General features: G+C 44.9%; 1 protein-coding gene across 1 annotated transcript in view; it reads right to left on the bottom strand.

Moving 5' to 3' along the window:
• LOC140203607 (serine/threonine-protein phosphatase 2A 65 kDa regulatory subunit A beta isoform-like) overlaps positions 1-21,084 on the bottom strand; it is a 56,340-nt gene that overhangs the window by 25,725 nt on the left and 9,531 nt on the right. The window contains exons 5-11 of the mRNA XM_072269655.1: positions 17,780-18,012; positions 15,865-16,012; positions 12,883-13,038; positions 9,563-9,677; positions 7,114-7,184; positions 6,065-6,199; positions 820-993 (exon numbers count right to left, since the gene is read on the bottom strand). Coding sequence (XP_072125756.1) covers positions 820-993; positions 6,065-6,199; positions 7,114-7,184; positions 9,563-9,677; positions 12,883-13,038; positions 15,865-16,012; positions 17,780-18,012 — 1,032 coding nt within the window. The remainder of the gene's footprint in view (positions 1-819; positions 994-6,064; positions 6,200-7,113; positions 7,185-9,562; positions 9,678-12,882; positions 13,039-15,864; positions 16,013-17,779; positions 18,013-21,084) is intronic.

Here is a 21,084-nt window from a genome sequence, read left to right as displayed (position 1 = left end):
GTGAGGTCAAGGACGTTTCATCTCGGGGTATAAATTGTAACAAGTCGAGAAATTCCTTTTGTATTTGTGGAGCTGAATCTGAATATTCTGAGCTGTACAGATCTTGGTAAAATCTCAAAAAGATATTGTTTATTTCCTCTGCGACAACCGTTGTCACCCCCTCATCTGATTGTATGGAGTTTATTGCCCTTTCTGTTTGTGTCTGTTTGATGTGCAGGCCAAACGTTCACTTATTATCATGTACAACTCTGAGATTTGTCTTCCCCAGATAGCCATGAAACAAAGAAAAAACATGAAAGTCATTGAATGGCATCCTGATCATCAGCCCCCCCCCAAAACCACCCCTCCCTCCACACAGAAAATGGAACAGCAACAACCCCAGCCCACCCCCCACACAAAAACTAACAGAACATTTTACCCCGAAACACCCTCCCCTCGCACAACAAAATGAAAAGAAGCAGACAATATAAAAACAGAATATAAAATCCCTAAGTCTGACAAAGTCCGCAGTCCTTAAACAGGGGTCTAAACCTGATTGTCTAAACCAGAGGTTTCCACCCCTACTTGGTTAATGGTCAATTAAAAAAAAGGTTGGGAGCCCCGAGTCTAAAGTAAGACTACCCATGTCAGTGGGCTACAAGTATAATTGTTACTATCGCACATTTGCTTCTGGTGCAAAAGGAAAGAAGATGTTCAAAGTTATTTCCGTCTTTAAACTAAAGTATCAATTTGATATGGGCAATCATTTCCATTCTGCAAATCATCCATATGGAAGCATTGCTAATAGACTATAAAAACATTTTAGAATAAACCACCCACCAGCAGCCCTGCAAGCAGAGGCATGTACTCGATTATCGCAAGGCGCACTCTCCATTTGGCATCTTCTGCTAATTCTACAATGGCTGGCAGGAGAGACTGTGCTAACTGGTGAATTCCAACAACTTCATTCACGCAGTCCAGATTGGAGATAATGTTCAAACGGACCTCAGGGCACTAGGAAGGAAAGGCAATTTTCTGAGTACAGCAAAGGTGAAAAACATTCATACTGCGAACGCTGTCTGACAAACACACTGGCGCTCCCCAGACTCTCTGCTTTCAAAGTATCATCTTGGACATTTATGAAATATTAATCCCACAAAAGAAATATGAATGCCACTTTCACACTTACAGAACTTAGGCACATGCACATCTAGCCAGGGTGCCAATGACTTTTGCACAGAACTGTACTTGCCAACGTGCAGTGGAGAGCAAGTTTGTAAATCTGGCGGGAGCACAGGATGTTGGGAATGGTGAGAGTGGAGCACCCACGGGAGGGGTATGAGAGAGGTGGCTGAGGTGGACTGCCAGGGGCAGGAGGTGTGGTGCGAGTGCAGACACACTCAGCCCTGAGAACACAAGCAAGGGCATTTGTTTCCAAACAATTGGTCTATTGGTCATTACAGAATGTCTCTCTGGTGCTTCCCGCTCCCTTCCCCCTTTTCCCAACCAAAGAGTCAAAGGTTTGTTTATGATCAAAGCACATATCCAAATACAACCCTGAAATTTGTCTTCTCCAGATAGCCACGAAGCAAAGAAAGAAGATGAAAGTCACTCAGAGAGAAGCATGAAACCTACACCTCCCCAGCCCTGGTACAAAAAATAATGGCATCCTGATCATCTGATCCCCAAAACTACCCCTCCCGCCACACACAAAATGGAATAGCAACAGCGACCCCCCCCAATCCATCCCCCGCACGAAAAACTAACAGAGCATTTTACCCCCAAACACCCTCCCCTCACACAACAAAACGAAAAGAATAAGGCGATGAAAAAAACAGAATATAAAAACCCTAAATCTGAAAAAGTCCACAGTCCATAAACACAAATGCAGAACCACGATATCATCCTACGCTATCACCGACATTCACCAAAAGAGGGGGACAGGGACACAACTCCCCTCTCCCTGCCCCCTTCCCACTCTCAGTCCACATCAGAGACCCATATCAGACATCTGCGAGGTTTATCATCACTCACAGATGTCAAGAAATTTGATTGTTTTTTGCGGCAGCAGCAGCACAGTGCAGTATATAAGAATTACTACAGGACCGTGCAAAACTCAGACACCCTAGCTATATACACCAGCCTAAGACTTTTGCACAGTACTATACATTATGGTCCAAGTTATGGTCACACGAGCAGTATGCCAGAAATTCGAGAGTCAGTTAGCAGAAGTGAGTGCAGTTGCTTTTATTAAGGAGAAGGTGCTTGGGAAGCTGAAAGTTTTGAAGGTAGTCAAGTCACCTGGACTAGATGGGCTACACCGCAGGGTTCTGAAAGAGGCAGCTGTAGAGATTGGGGAGGCATTAGTAATAATCTTTCAAGAGTCATTAGAATCTGGAATGGTTCCAGAGGACTGGAAATTTCCAAATGTCACTTCACTCTGAAGGGAGGGAGGCAAAAGACATGAAACTATAGGCCCTTCAGCCTGACTTCAGTGGTTGGGAAAATGTTGGGAGTCCATTATTAAGGACGAGGCTCCCAGTACTTGGAGGTGCATGGTTTCCTTAAGGGGAAATTACAGGCAGGATAGAGAAAGGAGGGTCAGTGGATGTTGTTTACTTGGAGTTTGACAAGATGCCGCACATGAGACGCCTTAACAAGTTAAGAGCCCATGGTATTACAGAAGATATCCTAGTAAAGATAGAAGATTGCCTGACTGACGGGAAGCAAAGAGTTGCAAATGAAAGGGGCCTTTTCTGGTTGACTGCAGGTGACCATTAGTGTTCCACAGGGGTCGGTATTGTGACCGTTTCTTTTCAAGCAGATGTCAATGATCTGGACAACGGAATTGATGGCTTGGTGGTCACATTTGTGGATGATACCAAGATAGGTGGAGGGGCAGAGAGTCTGTAGAAGGACTTGATAGATTGGGAGAATAGCAAGGCAGTGGCAGTTGGAATATACTGCACTGACCGAAAGTGTTTCTGGTAGGTAGGATTCCTCAGCCTTGGGCGGCAGCCCGCTTAGGAGAGGGAAAACCCTGATTTTAAACCTCCACTGCCTTGCAGTCATGCCCACCCATGGGAAAGGCTTTGGGGGTAAACCCCTAAGGCAGTTTGATGTTGTTTACAGCTTCACTCCGGCAACCTCTGCGATGACACTGGTGCCGAGCTGTATTGGCGCTTGCCCTTCCCTTCGACAACATGAGTGATGTGGAGAGGGGGAGCCTGCTGCATGGGAAGAGCCGGTCCTTCAAACCTTCCTGCCCAGGAGAGGACACAGTCCACCAGAGGCACAAACCCATCATCCCCGGGATCGAAGGGTGCCTACTACCAGAAACGTATGGCCATGCACTTTGGTAGAAGGAGTAAAGACGTGTACTATTTTCCAAATGGGCAGAAAATTCAGAAATCAGACGTGCAAAGGAAATTGGGAGACCTCGTGCAGGGTTCCCTAAACGTTATCTTGCAGGCTGAGTTGGTGGTACGGAAAGAAAATGGAATGTTGGCATTCATTTTGAGAGGACTAGAAAAGATATAAGGGTAATGCTGAAGCTTTATAAGGCATTGGTCAGAACGCAGTTGGGGGTATAGTGAGCAGCTTTGGGCCCTTTATCTAAGATGTGCTGATATTAGAGAGGGTTCACGAGTATGATCCTGGGAATGAAACATACAGGAGGAGTGCTTGAGGGCTCCGGCTCTGTCCTCGATGGAGTTCAGACGGGAAGGAAGAGGGGTGAATCTCATTGAAACTTATGGAATATTAAGAGGCCTAGAACAGAGAGGAGGTTTCCTGTGACCAGAGGGCACAGCCTCAGAATAGAGGGACGTCCATTTAGAACAGAGCTGAGAGGAAATTTCTTCAGGAAAGGGCGGTGGATCTGTGGAATCCATCAACGCTGAAGGCTGTGGAGGACGAGTCATTGGGTATACCTAACGTGGAGGGTGACAGGTTCTTGATTAGTCAGGGTGTTAAAGGTTACGGGGGAGAAGGCAGGAGAATGGGGCCGAGAGGGTAATAAGCCAGCCATGATGGAATGGCTAAGCAGACACGATGGGCTGAGTGGCCTAATTCTGTTCCTGAGTCTTAATTTATTGTCCGTTCACTCTCCCTGAGTGCAGGCGAGCTCCTCGGGAGGGCCATGGGAGGAAACAACGGTCATTTTGTGAAAAGCTGCATTTCACAAAAGAAAAACACTTGAATTTCTGCGTTTGAGAAATCTTTCTGCACCTTTGGCATAAATAGATGCAAGATACTAATTACTATTAAATTATCCAACAGTTCAAATCATGATTCGGCAGGCTTTTTTCTTGATTTCATTTCAAACTAACAAATAATTCAAGGCTTGAATTAACAGCTGCCAATTTGAAGATGTACACTTTGAATCTGTCAGCTGTGCCTGGAAAATCGAGGCATTTCTGACATTTGGGGAATCTTTTCGGGTGTAGCACATGAAGGGAATCAAGTCTGCAGACATTGGAAATCCAGAGCAATTCACCCAAAACGCTGGAGGAACTCAGCAGCTCAGGCAGCATCTATGGGAATGAGTAAACAGTCGGTGTTTCAGGCCGAGGCCTTTTATCGGGACTGTAAAGGGAGGCAGAAGATGCTAGGATATAAAGGTGAGGAGAGGGGAAGGAGGCCAGCTGGAAGGTGTTAGGTGAAGACAGGTGGGTGGGAAAGGTCAATGGCTGGAGAAGAAAGAATCTGAGAGAGGAGAGGAGAAGAGAGTGGACCACAGGAGAGATGGAAGGAGGTGGGGACCCAGAGAGAAGTAATAGACAGGTGAGAAGTAAAAGCTCAGAGTGGGGAATTGAGGAAAGAGAGGAGAGGGGAGAGATTTTTTTTACATTTTTAAAAATAATCTTAATTCTGTAAAAATAATGAAAATTTCCATATAAATTAAAAAATCCAGAATTTGCACATGCAACAGTTTTGTTTAAGTTCACGCCAAAATAAACAAGGAACTTGATGGATAGAGAAATAACAGCTCCATCACACCATTAACCGATTCATCTTTAATCCAATATGCACTCAGATTACAAACCAGCTCACATCACTGCTTCTAAAGAACGCACTGCACATTTGCTCTTATCTGAAGCTCTCAAACTAAAAGAACAGTTCGAGAGACTCCGGTGGAAGAAACAGTTGTTATTCCATTCATGATTCATAAAAGCATAAGAAATCGGAGCAGGAGTAGGCCATCCGGCCCATCAAGCCTGCCCCGCCATTCAGTAAGATCATGGCTGACCTGTCCATAAACTCAGCTTCATCTACCTGCCTTTTCCCCATAACCCTTAATTCCCCTACTATCTATCCTCTCCAGCCCTTTACCTTTCCCACCCATCACCTGCCTTCAACTCCCCTCCCCTACACACCAACCTTTCCCATCACCTGGTCTACCTATCACCTACCAGCTTGTACTCCCCCCATCCTCCCAACCTTCTTATTCTGGTGCCTTCCCCCTTCCTTTCCAGTCCTGACGAAGGGTGTCAGCCCAAGGGTTCATTCCCCTCCATAGATGCTGCCTGACCTGCTGAGTTCCTCCAGCATTGTGTGTGTGTGTATGTGTGTGTGCACGCGTGTGGCTGTGGATTGCCAGCATCTGCAGAATCTGTGATTATAACACTTTAGAATGCTGGACATCACCGCACAGCTTCAAGCAAACGGCAGTTACAATGTTTGTCAACAGGAAAGAAAGCAGATGAACATGGGCCAACTGCTGTCCCCTTCCAGGAATCGATATCAGTGAGAGTAAAAGCCTAGACACATCAGTCTGTGTTGCAACACGTCCCATTCTGGCACACTTATCCAGATACCTGTATCTTGTGGTGGAGCATGGACTGCTCGTCACCTTCAGCAGATGTACAAGTTCCAGAGACGACAACCAACTTTTTGATCGCCTGATGAACAATAAGCGACCTTTCCTCAGCACTCTGGACTTGACAACAGCTTCCAAACAGCACACAGAAGAAAGCTCTCCATTGGTGTTTGCCTGATTTCGGTAGGCTAATCAAATATTATCCACCATGGCCACCAGTCACGCAAGGGGTATGTTAAAGTTTGTACTTCATGATAAAATTACCTTATCTTTGAGCTGAGCCAAGACCAGGGGAAGCAGGTGCTCAACAGTGCTGTCCTTGCCCAGGATGGTGGACAAGCCCATAATAACAGAGGCCAGAGCTGACTTCACGTGTTGATTGGTGTCAGACACAAGTTCCTGGAAAAGAAACACAAAAAATGATCAAATGAAAACCCAGACAGGTATCTCAGTCAACACGCACAAAATGCTAGAGGAACTCAGCAGGCCAGGCAGCACCTACAGAAGCGTCGACTGTACTGTTCCCCATAGAAGCTGCCTGGCCTGCTGAGTCCCTTCAGCATTTTGTGTGTGTTGCTCGGATTTCCAGCATCTGCAGATTTTCTCTTGTTTGTCATTAGATATCTCAGTCATGATGCCATCCTGCTCCACGTTCTTATGATCCACCTGGTCAGTCATGGATCATTCTTAAATAATTTCTTTTACAGTTTGATATTCTAGTTTATATAAATCATGGAACAGAACCGGCCCCATAACCCACAATGTTATACTTAAATTCCTAATCAAGTGGGCAATCTAATCTACACGATGTCCATATTCTTCCGTTTTCCTCACATTCGTGTGCTTATCTAAACGTCATTAAAAGTCCCCGATATATCTGCCTCTACCATCACTCCATGCAGCCAACACCATGTTAAAAAACCAGCAACACACACAAGATGCTGGAGGAACTCAGCAGGCCAGGCAGCACCTATGGAGAAAAGGACAGTCGACATTTCAGTCCAAAACCCTTCGGCAGAACTCAGCCCTTTGGGAGAGGGGGAGGGAGCAGGAGAGGGGGATGGGGAGGGAGTGGGAGAGGGGGATGGGACAGGAGAGGAGAATGGGACGGGAGAGGGGGCAAGATGTGACTTGTGCTTGGACACTGAGCTTTTCCAGTTACAAGCAGTTCACACTGATAAATGGTGCCTGAATCCTCGTTTCAGACCCACCCAAAATACTGAGGGACTTTTTCCTGAAGTGAATGAGATGAGTTGCTACATTAATTTTAGATAGACTGTATAACCAGCCAAGAATTTGAGAAGGCATATTACCTTAACATACGGCAAGATGTGACATATTATGACAGTCTCCCTGCAATCTACTGGCAAGTTTTCACAGAAATCTGCAAGATAGAGTACTGCATGTTAGAGAGTTATTCTCAAACAAAACAATGGAGTCAGAGAAAAGTACAGCACAGAAATAGGCCCTTCAGCCCATCTATTCTGTGCCGATCCATTTAAATTGCCTACTCCCATCAACCTGCATCTGGACCATAGCCCTCAATACCACTACCATCTGCGTACCCATCCAAACTTCTCTTAAACGTTGAAATCGAGCTTGCACGCACCACTTGCGCTGGCAGCTCGTTCCACACTCTCACCACAATGATAAATCAATAAAGTTTAACAGATTAAGCAATTGCTGAAAAGCATCTGCCTTAATATTTGTATCTTCTCACAAGATAGTGGCAAGAGAAAACATACATTCTGAAGCACTATTTAAGTCGCACAAGGAAAAGCAAGGCCAGCACCTACAGTGTAAACATCAAGAGTCAGCACAGGTTCAATTTTGGTACATCTGTACATTTTCCCTGGAGTAAACCCCGAGGGAAAAATCCGGAGCCGGATTCTCCGAGGCAATCCTACGTTGAGTTCAACGCTGACTGGCAACTCCTGCGATGCCACTGGTACCAAACTGTATCGGTCTCTGCCGATCCTTTGGACTCATCAGATGTGTGGAGAGGGGGAGCCTGCTACATGGGCAACAGCTTACTCTCCATATCATACTGCCCTGGCTTACGTATCACGTAGACAGCTGCACGTAACATCCATGGTGGACCCTGACCAACGGAGGGCCTCGGGTTAGGCAGTCAGTGGTACAAATGTAAAGAACAGCATTCACTCTTTTTCACAATCTCACAACCTTTCAAGACTCTGCACAAGCAATGAAGTGCAATTTGTAAGGAGCAGCCACCATCGAAACATGAAGTCAAGTGGCACACAATTCCTTTCCATTTGCTGTCATCCAGTTCTGGGATCAGATCAGGATGCCAAAGGGGAGGCATGCTGGCATGCTGTTCTCACTTGGAGAAGTGTCACCTGGATATGTGGTACCACATTAAATAGAGTCATAGAAAAGCACAGCGCAGAAAAGGCCCTTTGGCCCCTCTCGTCCATTCTGAACAATTCAAACTGTCTACTCCCATCTGCTTGCACCAGGTCCATAACACCACCACCACCCCCATATTCCTACTATCCATGTACCTATTCAAACTTCTCTTAAATATTGAAATCAAAACTGCATGGACCACTTGTGCTGGCAGCTCGTTCCACTCTCATGACCCTCTGTGTGAAGAAGTTTCCCCTCATGTTCCCCTTAAGCTTGTCACCTTTCACCCTTAACCCATGACCTCTGGTTGTAGTCCAACCCAATTTCAGTGGAAAAAACCTGCTTGCATTTATCCCATCCATACGCCCCCATAATATTGTACCTCCATCAAATCTCCTCTCAGTCTTCTGCATTCTAAAGAATACAGTCCTAACCTATTCAATCTTTCCTTCTAAGTCAGGTCCTCCAGACCAGGAAACATCCTTGTAAATTTTCTCTGCATTCTTTCAACCTTGTTTACATCTTTCACAGGAGTTCAAAGTTCAGGGGTGTCCAGGGAAGGGGTCGCACCTCTGGTGAAGGGGCTTGTCGTGTCCATTCCGGGGCAGCTCACTCACCTTTGCTCCCCACCGGACACTCATCTCTCCCCTGTGGCTGCAAGCAGCCATTTGCACGTGACAGCAGTCTCATACTCCAGTGAGATTCGGACAAGCCAGTCCTAGCATGCAAAGTCAGCCTCAGCGGACTGGGCGGGTGCGATCTACAGTAAAGCCCAACGGCCAGGAAGGTGGCTCTGCATCGCACTGTGGAGAGCGAGGGGCATGAAAAGACACAGAAAGCGTCCTGGTCATCCACTGCAAACAAGAAGACCCCTGTTTCTTCTGGCGCTTGTTCATACCACTGGACCCGGACTTCTGAGGCCAAGAGAGTGGAACTGCCACAGTGCAAAGGCTTTTCCATTTTAAAAACTCTCCCGCACAGGTTTCCTGTCATTGTCAGACAAAATGTGCAACCACCATGCATACTATACACAACCTTGACATTTGTCTCCTTACAGGCAGCCACAAAGCAAAGGAACCCAACAGAACCCATTAAAGACAGAAAACCATCAATCACACAATGCGCAGGAAAAAAAGACAAATTGTGCAGACAAGAAAAGTAAGCAAATAATGTTCAGGACTGCACTGCAAAATGCCAGGTTGTACAGCTGGATCAAAGGCCTCGTCTCCACTAGGAAAGTTACAGGCACAGATTGCAGTGTCATTGCCCAGAACAAGAGTCTATTAATGAAGTAATTGATAGTTGTTTCTGCTGCCAGAAAGTTGTCACTGTGCTTCACCAACAACATCTTAAACCGGATGGAAAAGACAAGAATGAGAATTCCCAACCAACCTTTAACTTTGTTGGCCCCAGCTGCTCGCACTTCAGCCTCACAATCTTTCAACAGGTTTTGGAAAGCAGGAACCAGATCATTTTCCACAATTTCAGGACCCACGGTTTTCTGAAGCTTTAAAGGCAAGAGAAACCAAATGAGTAACAAAGATAGAGTGGGTTTCAATAGCAGCAATCTGTGCATTAACACGTGAACAGAGGAATCACAAAGACAACACCATCTTTCTTTTCCACGCTCGTGTCGCTGCTGCCATCAGGTAGAAGGTGCAGGAGCCTCAGGACCCTCACCACCAGGTTCAAGAACAGTTACTACCCCTCAATCATCAGGTAGAAGGTACAGGAGCCTCAGGACCCACACCTCCAGGCTCGAGAACAGCTATTACCCCTCAACTATCTGGTAGAAGCTGCAGGAGCCTCAGGACCCACACCACCAGGTTCAAGAACAGTTATTACCCCTCAACCATAAGGATCTTGAACTACAGGGGATCAGTACACTTAATCAATTGAGATGTTCCCACGAGCAATGATCTTACTTTAATTACTCTTTATCTTGTTATTTCATACTCTTGTTATTTATTGCTATTTATTTATATTTGCATTTGTACTTTATCTTTTATTGATCCTGTTTACAGTTACTATTCTATAGAAATTGCTGAGTATGTCCACAGGAAAATGAATCTCAGGGTTTTATGTGGTGACATGTATGTACTCTGAAAATATGAACTTCAAAATTAAAAATCTGAACTATACTTTAGCTACAGACTTCATTGCAAGATTAGTTTATACGTGATCTTGAGCATAGAAAGTGCATTTTGTGATGGTCTGTCATTAGCAATGATAGCAGAACTTTATAAATACAATAAACTCTGTATCGTTCTAATGCAATTGTTTTCCAATAATGGGTTGGTGCCAATTTCACAAGTGCTCTGGCAACCTTTATCTTGTTCTGGCATATTTCCCCTTCCTTTCCAGTCCTGATGAAAGGTCTTGGCCCAAAACGTCAACTGTTTATTCACTTCCATAGATGCAGCCTGACCTGCTGAGTTCTTCCAGCATTTTTGTGTGTGTTACCTTATATGGAGCTTATTTTTGAACACGGGTTAGTTATCGTATAAAGACAGACAATATAAAGTCTTTGCCTGTTCCAAGGGTAACAATCCTAAGATGACAAAATGGCTGTGTTTTCTGTGTGCTTTTGAACACTGGTCCATCTGTAATTTGCTTTAATTTTCGATCAGGTTTACAGTTTTTAATTATGTAATTTTATCATGGGTGGCAGGGTGGAAATACATCTCTACCAAGAGACATGTAAGGCGTTCCTTCCCTCCGCTAGCCTGCAGGTCACCCTTGGGCAAGGTGTAGCACCTGCTTAGCCAACCCCACCCCCCCAATCAGGGTCACGTGAAGCCATGGGGTAAGAGGAAAGAAACCCAGAGAAATGTTGCCATTGTGTTCACATGTTTATCAATGAGTGGATACCCCATGCTCTGGTAAAGAAATAAATGAGTGGGGAGAAAAAGGGAATGGTCAGATAAATGGTGTCCATTTAGAAGCAGCATTCTTTAGTGTTACCCAGGTAAAACAGCTGTAATGATCTATCCTTGATAAAATATCCACAGATAAACCAGCTGCTTCAGTACAGATTTTACACTCATACAGAACAGAAAGATTTAATCTCAATGCTTTGGGGTGGGACCAGATTTTCCTGGCCTAAAGAGACGGAATTTTAAATTTTTAAAGAAAGGCAAAGTTGAGAAAATATTGTCGTTGATGGCTCTGAATCCGAAAGTATGGTACACAGACAACAACGTGAGCAATTGTAATCAGCTAATTTCTCAGGTCAAAAGAAACAACTAAATAATGTTATTTAATCATTAAATAATGCTTCTTAATTGTTAAATAATGTTAACCTGATTGTTAATGTTTGCAATTAACCTATGTAGGCAATGTGCCTTTATTTTGAGGACTTGTATTACATTGTGGTGAGAAAAGCACGGAGATTTCAGTTGATCCGAGTGTTTTCCCAGGCTGGGAAAGCCTAAGACTAAAGGGCATAGATTTAATTGGAGACACAGAACGCAACAAGCTGTTCCGGCCCTTCAAACGGCACCGCCAGTAACCCACCAACTTGTGCAACAATCTACAATGACCCTTTAACCTACTAACCGGAATGCTTTTGGACTGTGCGAGGAAACCGGAGCACCAGGAGGAAGCCTGAGGCAACAAGTTTTATACTGAGAACAAAGACCATCTGGTTCAAAAAACATAAACACACAGGAGATTCTGCAGATGCTGGAAACTTAACACAAAATACTGGAGGAACTCAGCAGGCCAGGCAGCATCTATGGAAATGAAATAAACAGTCGATGTTTCGGGCCAAGACTGCTCTTCAGGGCTATAAATCTGCCGATGACACAACTATTGTTGGCAGAATTTCAGATGGTGACAAGGGGCCGAAGAGGAGTGAGATAGATCAGCTGGTTGAGTGGTGTGGCAACAATCTGGCACTTTGTCAGTCAGACCAAGGAACTGATTGTGGACCACAGGAGGGTGAAGTTGAATCACCACCTCCCTACACCATACCTGGTTTGTGTGAAGTCAGCAGTGGGAAGGAACCAGCGAAGTCCAGTCCATCAAAATTTTAATTAAATTAATTAATTAATGCCCTACATCACAAAATTTACCACAATGACAGTAAAACCAATGATTGTGGACGTCAGGAAGGGGAAGTCAAGGGAACATACGTCAGTCCTAATCAAGGGGACTGTGGAAAGGGTGAGTAATTTCAAGTTCCTGAGTGTCAAAGTCTCTGAGGATCGTCCTGGCTTTTCAACCTTTCGGCTCATTTTTAAACAGAACTGAAGTTCCCCTTAACTTCCTCCAGTCAAAAGTGAAAAATATCAGTGTCATCAACCTGTGCACGTGCTGAATCCCCAGATCCCTGGCACTATGCCAACAAGTTTGTTCTAAACCCCTGTCACAGGATTATCCTTCAGATACACTGAAAAAGATCTGAGCTCAATTCAGACCAACTTTGTTCTATTTCAGATCCATGTTTAAAAACAGGCTAATTAAATGAATCTGGAAAGAAATCTCAGCACCTTTTGGCATGTCAGTCAATTATATTAAAAATACGCAGGTGCTTGATTTAATGATTTTTTAAAACTATATTAGAGGAACTAATCGTGTTTTCATGACTTTTGACAGAATCAGAAGGGATTCCAGCTGGAACAGAAAACTTAAAGACTAGCTTTAAAACATAAATGCACCATATCATCATACCAAAGAGATGCATTTTGTGCTTTAGCAATAACACGTACCTCAGAAAACTTGTCTGCCACCACATAGCGAACACGCCAGGATTCATCGCCCACTGCCTGCCGGAGGGTCGGCATCACCAACGCTTCCAGGTCTTCCTGGGGCAGCAGCTGGGCTATGCTCACACAAGCCTCAACTGCCAACAGCCTCACCGAATCCTGTGAAAAAGATGTTCAAACCGGGTTTGAGCTGGTTCTTCATTAAAAAACAAAATTAATTTCCTGAAGTTAACATTAGGAAGAACTAATCTCATCAAAAAAATCATAAAAATAAATACTGACAATATAACAATTGTTTCCCAGATGATATCCGTTCAGATCACCTAGAAAGTAGCAACAGGTTTCATTACTTTGCAATGTGTGCTGGAATCTTCCCAGGATACAAGTACTGGAATGGAAATTTGGAGTGTATCAACATGCAACCTTTGATGGAAGCATTCCTTGGATTAGTATATTAGCAAATGTCATGACAGTGCAAAAATTTATTGATAAATCAATTTTCTTTCTCCTGCTCTTGAAGCACCATTCTCTGCTGAGTGAATCTCCAAGCTAATCACCCAAGTGGTCACTTTTCACCGTAGGATGTAGGAGCTGAATTAGGCCATTTGGCACATCGAGTCTCCTCTGACATTTCATCATGGTTGATCCATTTCACCTTCAGCCCAATCTCCTGCCTTCTCCCCATATCTCTTCATCGAAACAGGGAAATCTACAGCACTTTACAGGCTATCCAGCCCCAAAGTTGTGCCGACCAAGTAACCTACTCGAGAAACTGCCTAGAATTTCCCTACCGCATAGCCCTCTATTTTCCTAAGCTCCATGTACCTATCTAAGAGTCTCTTAAAAAACCCTGTATCCATCTCTACCACCTTTGTTGTCAGTGCATTCCACACACCCACCACTCTCTAGGTGAGAAACTTACCTCTGACGTCCCCCTTATACCTACTTTCAAGCACCTTAAAACTATGCCCCCTCATGTTAGCCATTTCAGCCCTGGGAAAAAGTCTCCGGCTATCCACACAATTAATACCTCTTATCATCTTACCAGCTTCAACCAGGTCACTTCTCATGCCCTGACTAATCAAGAATCTATCAACCTCTCTGCCCTGAATATACCCAATGACTTCTCCTCTGTGACAATGAATTCCACAGATTCTCTGGATAAGGAAATCCTTCCTCATCTCCATTCTAAATGGACAAACCTCTGCTCTGAGATTGCTTCCTCTGGTCTTAGGCTGTCCCACCATAAAAAACATCCTCCCCATATCCACTCTAGAGGCCTTTTAGTATTTGACAGGTTACAATGAGATCCCTCCCCCTCATTCTTCTGAATTCAAATGACTACAGGAACAGAGCCATCGAATGCTCCTTGAACGACAAGCCTTTCAATCCTGGACCTTTCAATCACTTTCGTGACCCTCCGTTGAACCCACTCCTGTCTTGGCAAACCCTTTGTTAGATAAGGGGCCCAAAACTACCTTCAATATTCCAAGTGAAGCCTTATAAAATGTGAACATTACATCCTTGTTTTGATACGCTAGCCATCATTGGTGGGGTCTGAACCTGGAGCAAGTGTGAACATCTCCTTGGCTACAGATGTGAAGGTTTATTTCCAGGAGTCACTGGACAGTAACCAGAAGAGAAGCTTACTCAACACCAAGGAGCACACGTCCAACCGTTAACCAGAAGCTAGGTGAGGGTCAAAGTGTCCATCCCAGCTCCCCTTCAGCGTACCATTTCTGTACGACTCTGGCTCCTTAGTACACGAGGATACTGCGGACTGCGTCAAGCCTTTTGCCCGGGATACTTTAGGTTGGAGGAATATGAAAGGACACACACTGATTAAACAGTTCGCTCTTCAGGCAAAAGCCTCAAGATAACCACCTTCTTGGAGGAGCATCTCCAGCTGGAGTACTGGAATGGTGTAATCATGCCAATAGATTGACAGGCACTGCTTCCATCTGCTGTGGACAAAGGAAGTTTATAAAGCAGGGGCTCCCAACCTGGGGCCCCTCGGTTGATGGTAGGGGGTCGATGGCGTAAAAGAGGGTTGTGAACCCCGGTTACAAAGGTGAACAGATGGTGCAGACTACGACAACAGAAACTTTGCAAGCAGGAAGTGGCATTAACAAGGCGTAGCATATTGAGTACATGGACGTATTAACCGGATGCAACTCAGTTCTTTGCCACGGACACACCATCCGTACTAATCTTTCCCACCTCCAGCTCATCCATACAGTAAAATGCAAGCGGTAATGTGGGGTGGGGGGGGGGGGAATTGCTCCAGTGAGCGGAATGACAGACAGCCTGTTACCGGAACGAGCCAAGTGCTCTCCGTTATTTCACACACTGCCATGACGTGTGGGATACAGAGGCTCCTCAGTACAAGCAATTGATACACATGTGACATAAAGCCAAGGTGACAGCAGCAGCTTCAGCAAGATAAATCATGACAAGCCATGGGGAATAAGATCACCTTTCTTCACTATAATCCACGCTTCCCTCATCCACGTCACCTGCATTCCCACCCCACAAGCCTTTCCAGCGCAGCAGTGTCTGTAGCCCCCACCACCCACAATAGACTCCTAGACTAATCTCAATCCTCCGCTATCTGCAAGGGGCCTCTGCCACTAATCACACCCCACTTTCCCCACCCCACCCTTCAGGGTTCCACGCCACTCATTCATCCTTGTCGCTCTCCCCGAAAGCAAGACAAGGTCTACAGTCGCCCATTTGCCTCCGTTCAGGGCTGCAAACAGTTCTTGCAGGCGAAGCGGTGCTTTCCTCTCGGGGCTATTCGCTGTATCTGGAGCTCCTGCCGTGGCCTCCTCGACATCGGAGGACCAACACAGATGGGGTTGGGGGGGCGGCTTCTTCAACGAGCACCTTCTCTGGTTCCGCTGCGACAGCCGGGGTATCCCAATGGCCACCCACTTCAATTCGACTTCCCGCTGCCACCCCAGTATCTGCTCTACAACTACATACCTGCTCATCAGAAGCCAGGGAAGTGAAGAGGGGTATAATGTCACTTTTCAAAAACTCCAGCTCCACAACCTTTGCAAATTCACCCAACTTTGATGCTGCTGCCTGGCGGACCACTGGTGTGTCATCTGAGCACAAGCTGTGGAAAAGTCTGCAGAAAAAATAAAATTAAAGGTCACATAGGAGTAGTCGCCCATTGATGCAGAACTTAACAATTCGCAAGCAGAAATACAAGCACTAAAAATTGACATTTTTGCAATTAATGTTTCTAAATCAGAAGCTACTAAAATATTTTGCTAAACCCATCATCATTATGTGCTGTGTCATATGCTATGGGTGGTCACGGTCTTTCCATGACCCTGATTGTTCTCCGTAAAGTTTTCTACAGAAGTGGTTTGTCATTTCCGCCTTCTGGGCAGTGTGTGTCTTTACAAGGTGGGTGACCCCCAGCCCATTATCAATGCACTTCAGAAACTGTCTACCTGGCGTCAGGTGTCGCATAACCGGGACTTGTGATCTGCACCGGCTGCTCATCCACCACCTGACCCCATGGCTTCACCTGACCCTGATCGGGGCGGGGGCGGTCGGGAGGGGTCGATGGTATCGAAGCAGGAGCTACACCTTGCCCAAGGGTGGCCTGCAGACCAGCAGAAGGAAGCCTTACACCTCCTTTGGTAGAGACGCATCTCCACCACACCACCCAAAAATCCAATATTTGTGGTATTCAGATTTTATCCTGAGAAATACTTCAAGATAGCAACAGAATATAGAAATTTACTGCACATTACAGACCCTTCAGCCCACAATGTTGTGCTGACCACGTAACCTACTCTAGAAGCTGCCTAGAATTTCCCCACCATACAGCCCTCTCTTTTTCTGAAACAACTGACTGTATCTGAAAGTTTACACAAATGACGCCACAAAAAATTTTAATTCAGGGAGTAAAGCGGCTGGAAGTGAACCCCAGATGTGGGACTCCTGCACTTGGAGCAGAACAGAGCCATTGGTTGTGGACTGCAGGGGCACACAGTTACCAAAGCAACCTTCTCGTCCGACAAAACTCAAACACCTCCGAACAAGTGAAATCCTCTGCGCGCCAGATTAATCAAAATGGCCCTGAAGCAGAGCAACAGGCTTGACAAGACACGGCTCTCAAAAAGAGCACGCCTTTGTAAATGACAAGGCCACTTCAACCCCACAGCCGAGAGTAAGCGATGAGCACCACTCGACTATGATGCACCTCGGCTTTTGCTCCTTCCTCACTAAAAACACACAAAAAACCTTCAGTTTATGTCATTAAAAACAAAAATGCCACACTTTCTGTGCTATTTTGGGGCTGATTATTCTCTAAACTAGAAACTTCTACCCACTCAGTTAAAACAAGGTCCCGTCCACCATGGTGGTAGCATGTTATCGCCAATAAAACCAAATTATACCGAAATTGGGTGGCAGGAAGGAAATACGTCCCTGCCAAAGGAGGTGTAAGGCACTCCTTCCCTCCACTAGCCTGCAGGTCACCCTAGGGCAAGGTGTAGCACCCGCTTAGCCTCCCCGATCAGGACTACGTGAAGCCGTGGGAGCAGGTGGTGGACGGTTGTATGAGCAGCAGGTGCAGATCTCAACTCCTGACACTGACACCAGGCAGACAGTCTCTGAAGCGTATTGATAATGGGCTGGGGGTCACCCGTCTTGTAAAGACAGACGCTGCCCAGAAAGAAGGCAATGGCAAACCACTTGTGTAGAAAACTTCGCCAAGAACAATCCTGTCCACGGAAAGACCCACGATCGCCCACACCATACGACACAGTACATAATGAGCGATACTACAGGATGTAGATTTTCTACAATAATACTGTAATATTCCTAGCCAACTTCAATCATGTTCATCTCCAGCATTCCAAGGGAGGAAAGTACTTACTGACGCAGCTCGGTCTTTACACAGCTGGATACCCGAGGGTAGCAGACACTGAAAAGGCTGCATGCCGAAGTCCTGGACGTGAACCAGTCACCACAAGTCAGGCGCTTGACCAGTGGCACAAAGTGGACTTCTAGGTCTGCAGGAGAGTGCTCGTGGGAGATGGCTCGCAGTGAATCGATGGCTTTATTTCGTACTACCGATTTTTCCACCGTTGCCAGGTTCTCCAAGGGAGGCTGATTAGTGGGAAAGAATTAAACTGAAACACATCTTCTTTTTACTCTACTTCTAAGAAACACAATATTTAGAAACAATCTTTAAGATAAATTCTTACATTGCTGAGAATTAGGAATTCTCATAAAGAAAATGAGACAGAGAAACATTTAAAGGCAGAAGAATATAGAGCCGTGCTGGAGGACAAAACACAAACTACCAAAAACTGTATAAATCAAAGGACATATTTTCTCAATCACAGAAATTCCCAAGGTTCCTAACCAGAAAACTCTGTACTAATATTAAATGGAAATTACACTGACACATTCCTAATTACCAGTAATTACTATTTCATCTTCAAATTAAGTACCAATAATTGTTCATCCTATGAGGTTTTAATATGCAAATAAACATGAAGCTGCCTGTCAGAATAATTTTGCCAAAGTTTGAGGGAAGTCCATGGTCATCCACTTTGTTAGAAGAAATAAAAGTGTAAACTACTTTCTAAATTGGGAGAAAATTCAAGAATCCGAGGTGCAAAGGGACTTGGGAGTCCTCGTGCAGCATTCACTAAAGGTTAACTTGCAGGCTGAGGAAGGCAAATGCAATGTTAGCAGTCATTTCGAGAGGACTAGAATATAAAAGCAGGGATGTAATGTTAAGGTTTTATAATGTATTGGTGAGGTATCATTTAGAGTATTATGAGGAGATTTGGGCCCCTCATCTAAGAAAGGAGGTGCTGACAGTGTGCAGAGTTTCAAGGAGATTCACAAAAATAATACTGGGAATGAAAGGCTTGTCACGTGAGGAGCCTTTGATGGCTCTGGGCCTGTACTCGCTGGAGTTCAGAAGAATGAGAAGAGACCTCATTGAAACCTATCAAATGTTGGAAGGTCTGAATAGAGTGGATGTGGAGAGGATGTTTCCTATGGCAGGGGAGTCTAAGGCTAGAGGGCACAGCCCCAGAATAGAGGGATATGCTTTTAGAATGAAAATGATGAGGAATTTCTTTAGCCAGAGGGTGGTGAGTATGTGGAATTCTGTGCCACAGGTGGCTGTGGAGATCAAGTCATTGGGTATATTTAAGGCAGAGATTGATAGGTTCTTGATAGGTTCATGGCATCAAAGGTTACTGGGAGAAGACTGGGGAGTGGGGCAGAGGAGGCGAAAAAAGGATCAGCCATGATTGAAAGACAAATTGATAAGACTCTTGATTAATCGCAGCATGGAAGGATACAGGGAGAAGGCAGGAGATTGGGGCTGAGAGGGGAAAATGGATCGATGGGCCAAATAGCCTAACTCTGCACCTATATCTTATATAACTATTCAAACAACAACTGTGCCCACGTTTCAGTTTAGAATTGCAGGCATCACAGGGGCTCCGAGAAAACGTTTCTGAATTGCTATTTTCTATAATACAAAGCCACGCCATCTCAGCGTCCTTCAAGAAACACTGCTAAAAGTTTGTGATATTTTATATACAGCCCCCACCCACACATGAGCAAATTGGATTCCTTACGTAAATGCTTTAAGAATTCTCTGCCTGTACTCGCAGGTAATTTTACACAAAAAGAAAACATTTTTGAAAGGAGTATCAATACAAAAGAACGTACACACTCTATACGCAACATACTGACGCTGGAATGTCTAATTTGAAACCACTGCAATCAATAAAGTAAAACATGGAATAGTAAAGTACAGAAACAGGCCATTCGGCCCACAATGTTGTGCTGAACCAGCTAAAAAGAAAATCAAAAACCACCAAGAACTGATCCCTCCTACCTACACAATGTCCATCTCCCTCCATCTTTTTCATACCCATGCGCCTATCCAAAAGTCTCTGAAAAGTCTCTACCATCATACCAGTCAATGTATTCCAGGCATCCACCACTCTGATGGTAAAAAAAACTTACCCCTCACATCCCCCTTGAACCTACCTACCCACTCTCACCTTTAATGCATACCTCTGGTATTAGACATTTAAATCCTGGGAAACAGATACTCCTCTTTACTTAATCTATGCACATGCTCCTCATAATCTTACAAACCTCTAGCAGATCTCCCCTCGGCCTCCAGCGCTTCAGAGAAAACAACATAAGTTTATCCAGCTCTCATGATCACACGTCCTCTAAACCAGGCAACATTCTGGCGAACCTCTTCCGCATCGACCCCAAAGCCCCAACATCTTTCCTATAGTGGGACAATCAGAACTGCATGCAATACTCCAGACGTGGCCCACCCAGAGTCTGATAAAGTTGCAGCACTTCCTCTAAAGCAGGCAGCATCCTGGTTAAACCTCATTGATCGAGCTACTTTGGTGGTTTCATAAATTGATTTCATTGTTTTAATTCTGAATTGTCCTATGATGAACTGATCACTGAAAATCATTTCAATTTGATCTATGCCCTGTAATAGCCTGAGGCCCTCGTTATTTAATTTCAGAATCTTGTTCCCCATTACGGGTATTTAAAAACAATACAAGTATGTTATTTTAAATAAATATTTAATGCATAGGACCATTGCATCTGGGCATTAAAATCTGTGTTTTGTTTCCCCCAGTTGGGCTCATGTTGAACGTATATTTGGTCAATACAGAGCAGAGGTTTCAGTGTTCGGGGGACGGTATCAGTCCGTGTATGTTTTCCAACAGGCTGCGTGGGTGAACCTGGATCAGGGGTAGAGTAACTACACTTCACTGTAGCAATTCTCAATGATACACCCCTCCAATATTTCAACCAGGTCCTGAAGAAGGGTCTCGGCCAGAAACATCGACCGCTTACTCTTTTCCACAGACGCTGCCTGAGCTGCTGAGTTCCTCCAGCGTTTTGTGAGAGTTGATTTGGATTTCCAGCATCTGCAGACTTTCTCGTGCCTACAAATATGTTGGGGTGGCACAAAGCCTCATCTGCCTCAAAGATTTTATTGCAAACAATAAAAGCAGAGAGGGTTCTGTATGAGTCCGTTTACCCCTCATTCATGCAACCCATCATAACAAAGAAAGATTACAGGGCCATTGCCGGGTTTGGAGGACCTGAGTTATATGGAAAGATTGAATATGTTAGGACTTCTTTTTATCTTGGAACATAGAAGATTGC

This window comes from Mobula birostris, chromosome 10 (genome assembly GCF_030028105.1).
Source record: "Mobula birostris isolate sMobBir1 chromosome 10, sMobBir1.hap1, whole genome shotgun sequence".
NCBI classification, from domain to species: Eukaryota; Metazoa; Chordata; class Chondrichthyes; order Myliobatiformes; family Myliobatidae; genus Mobula; species Mobula birostris.
This window is presented reverse-complemented; position numbering and strand designations above follow the sequence as displayed.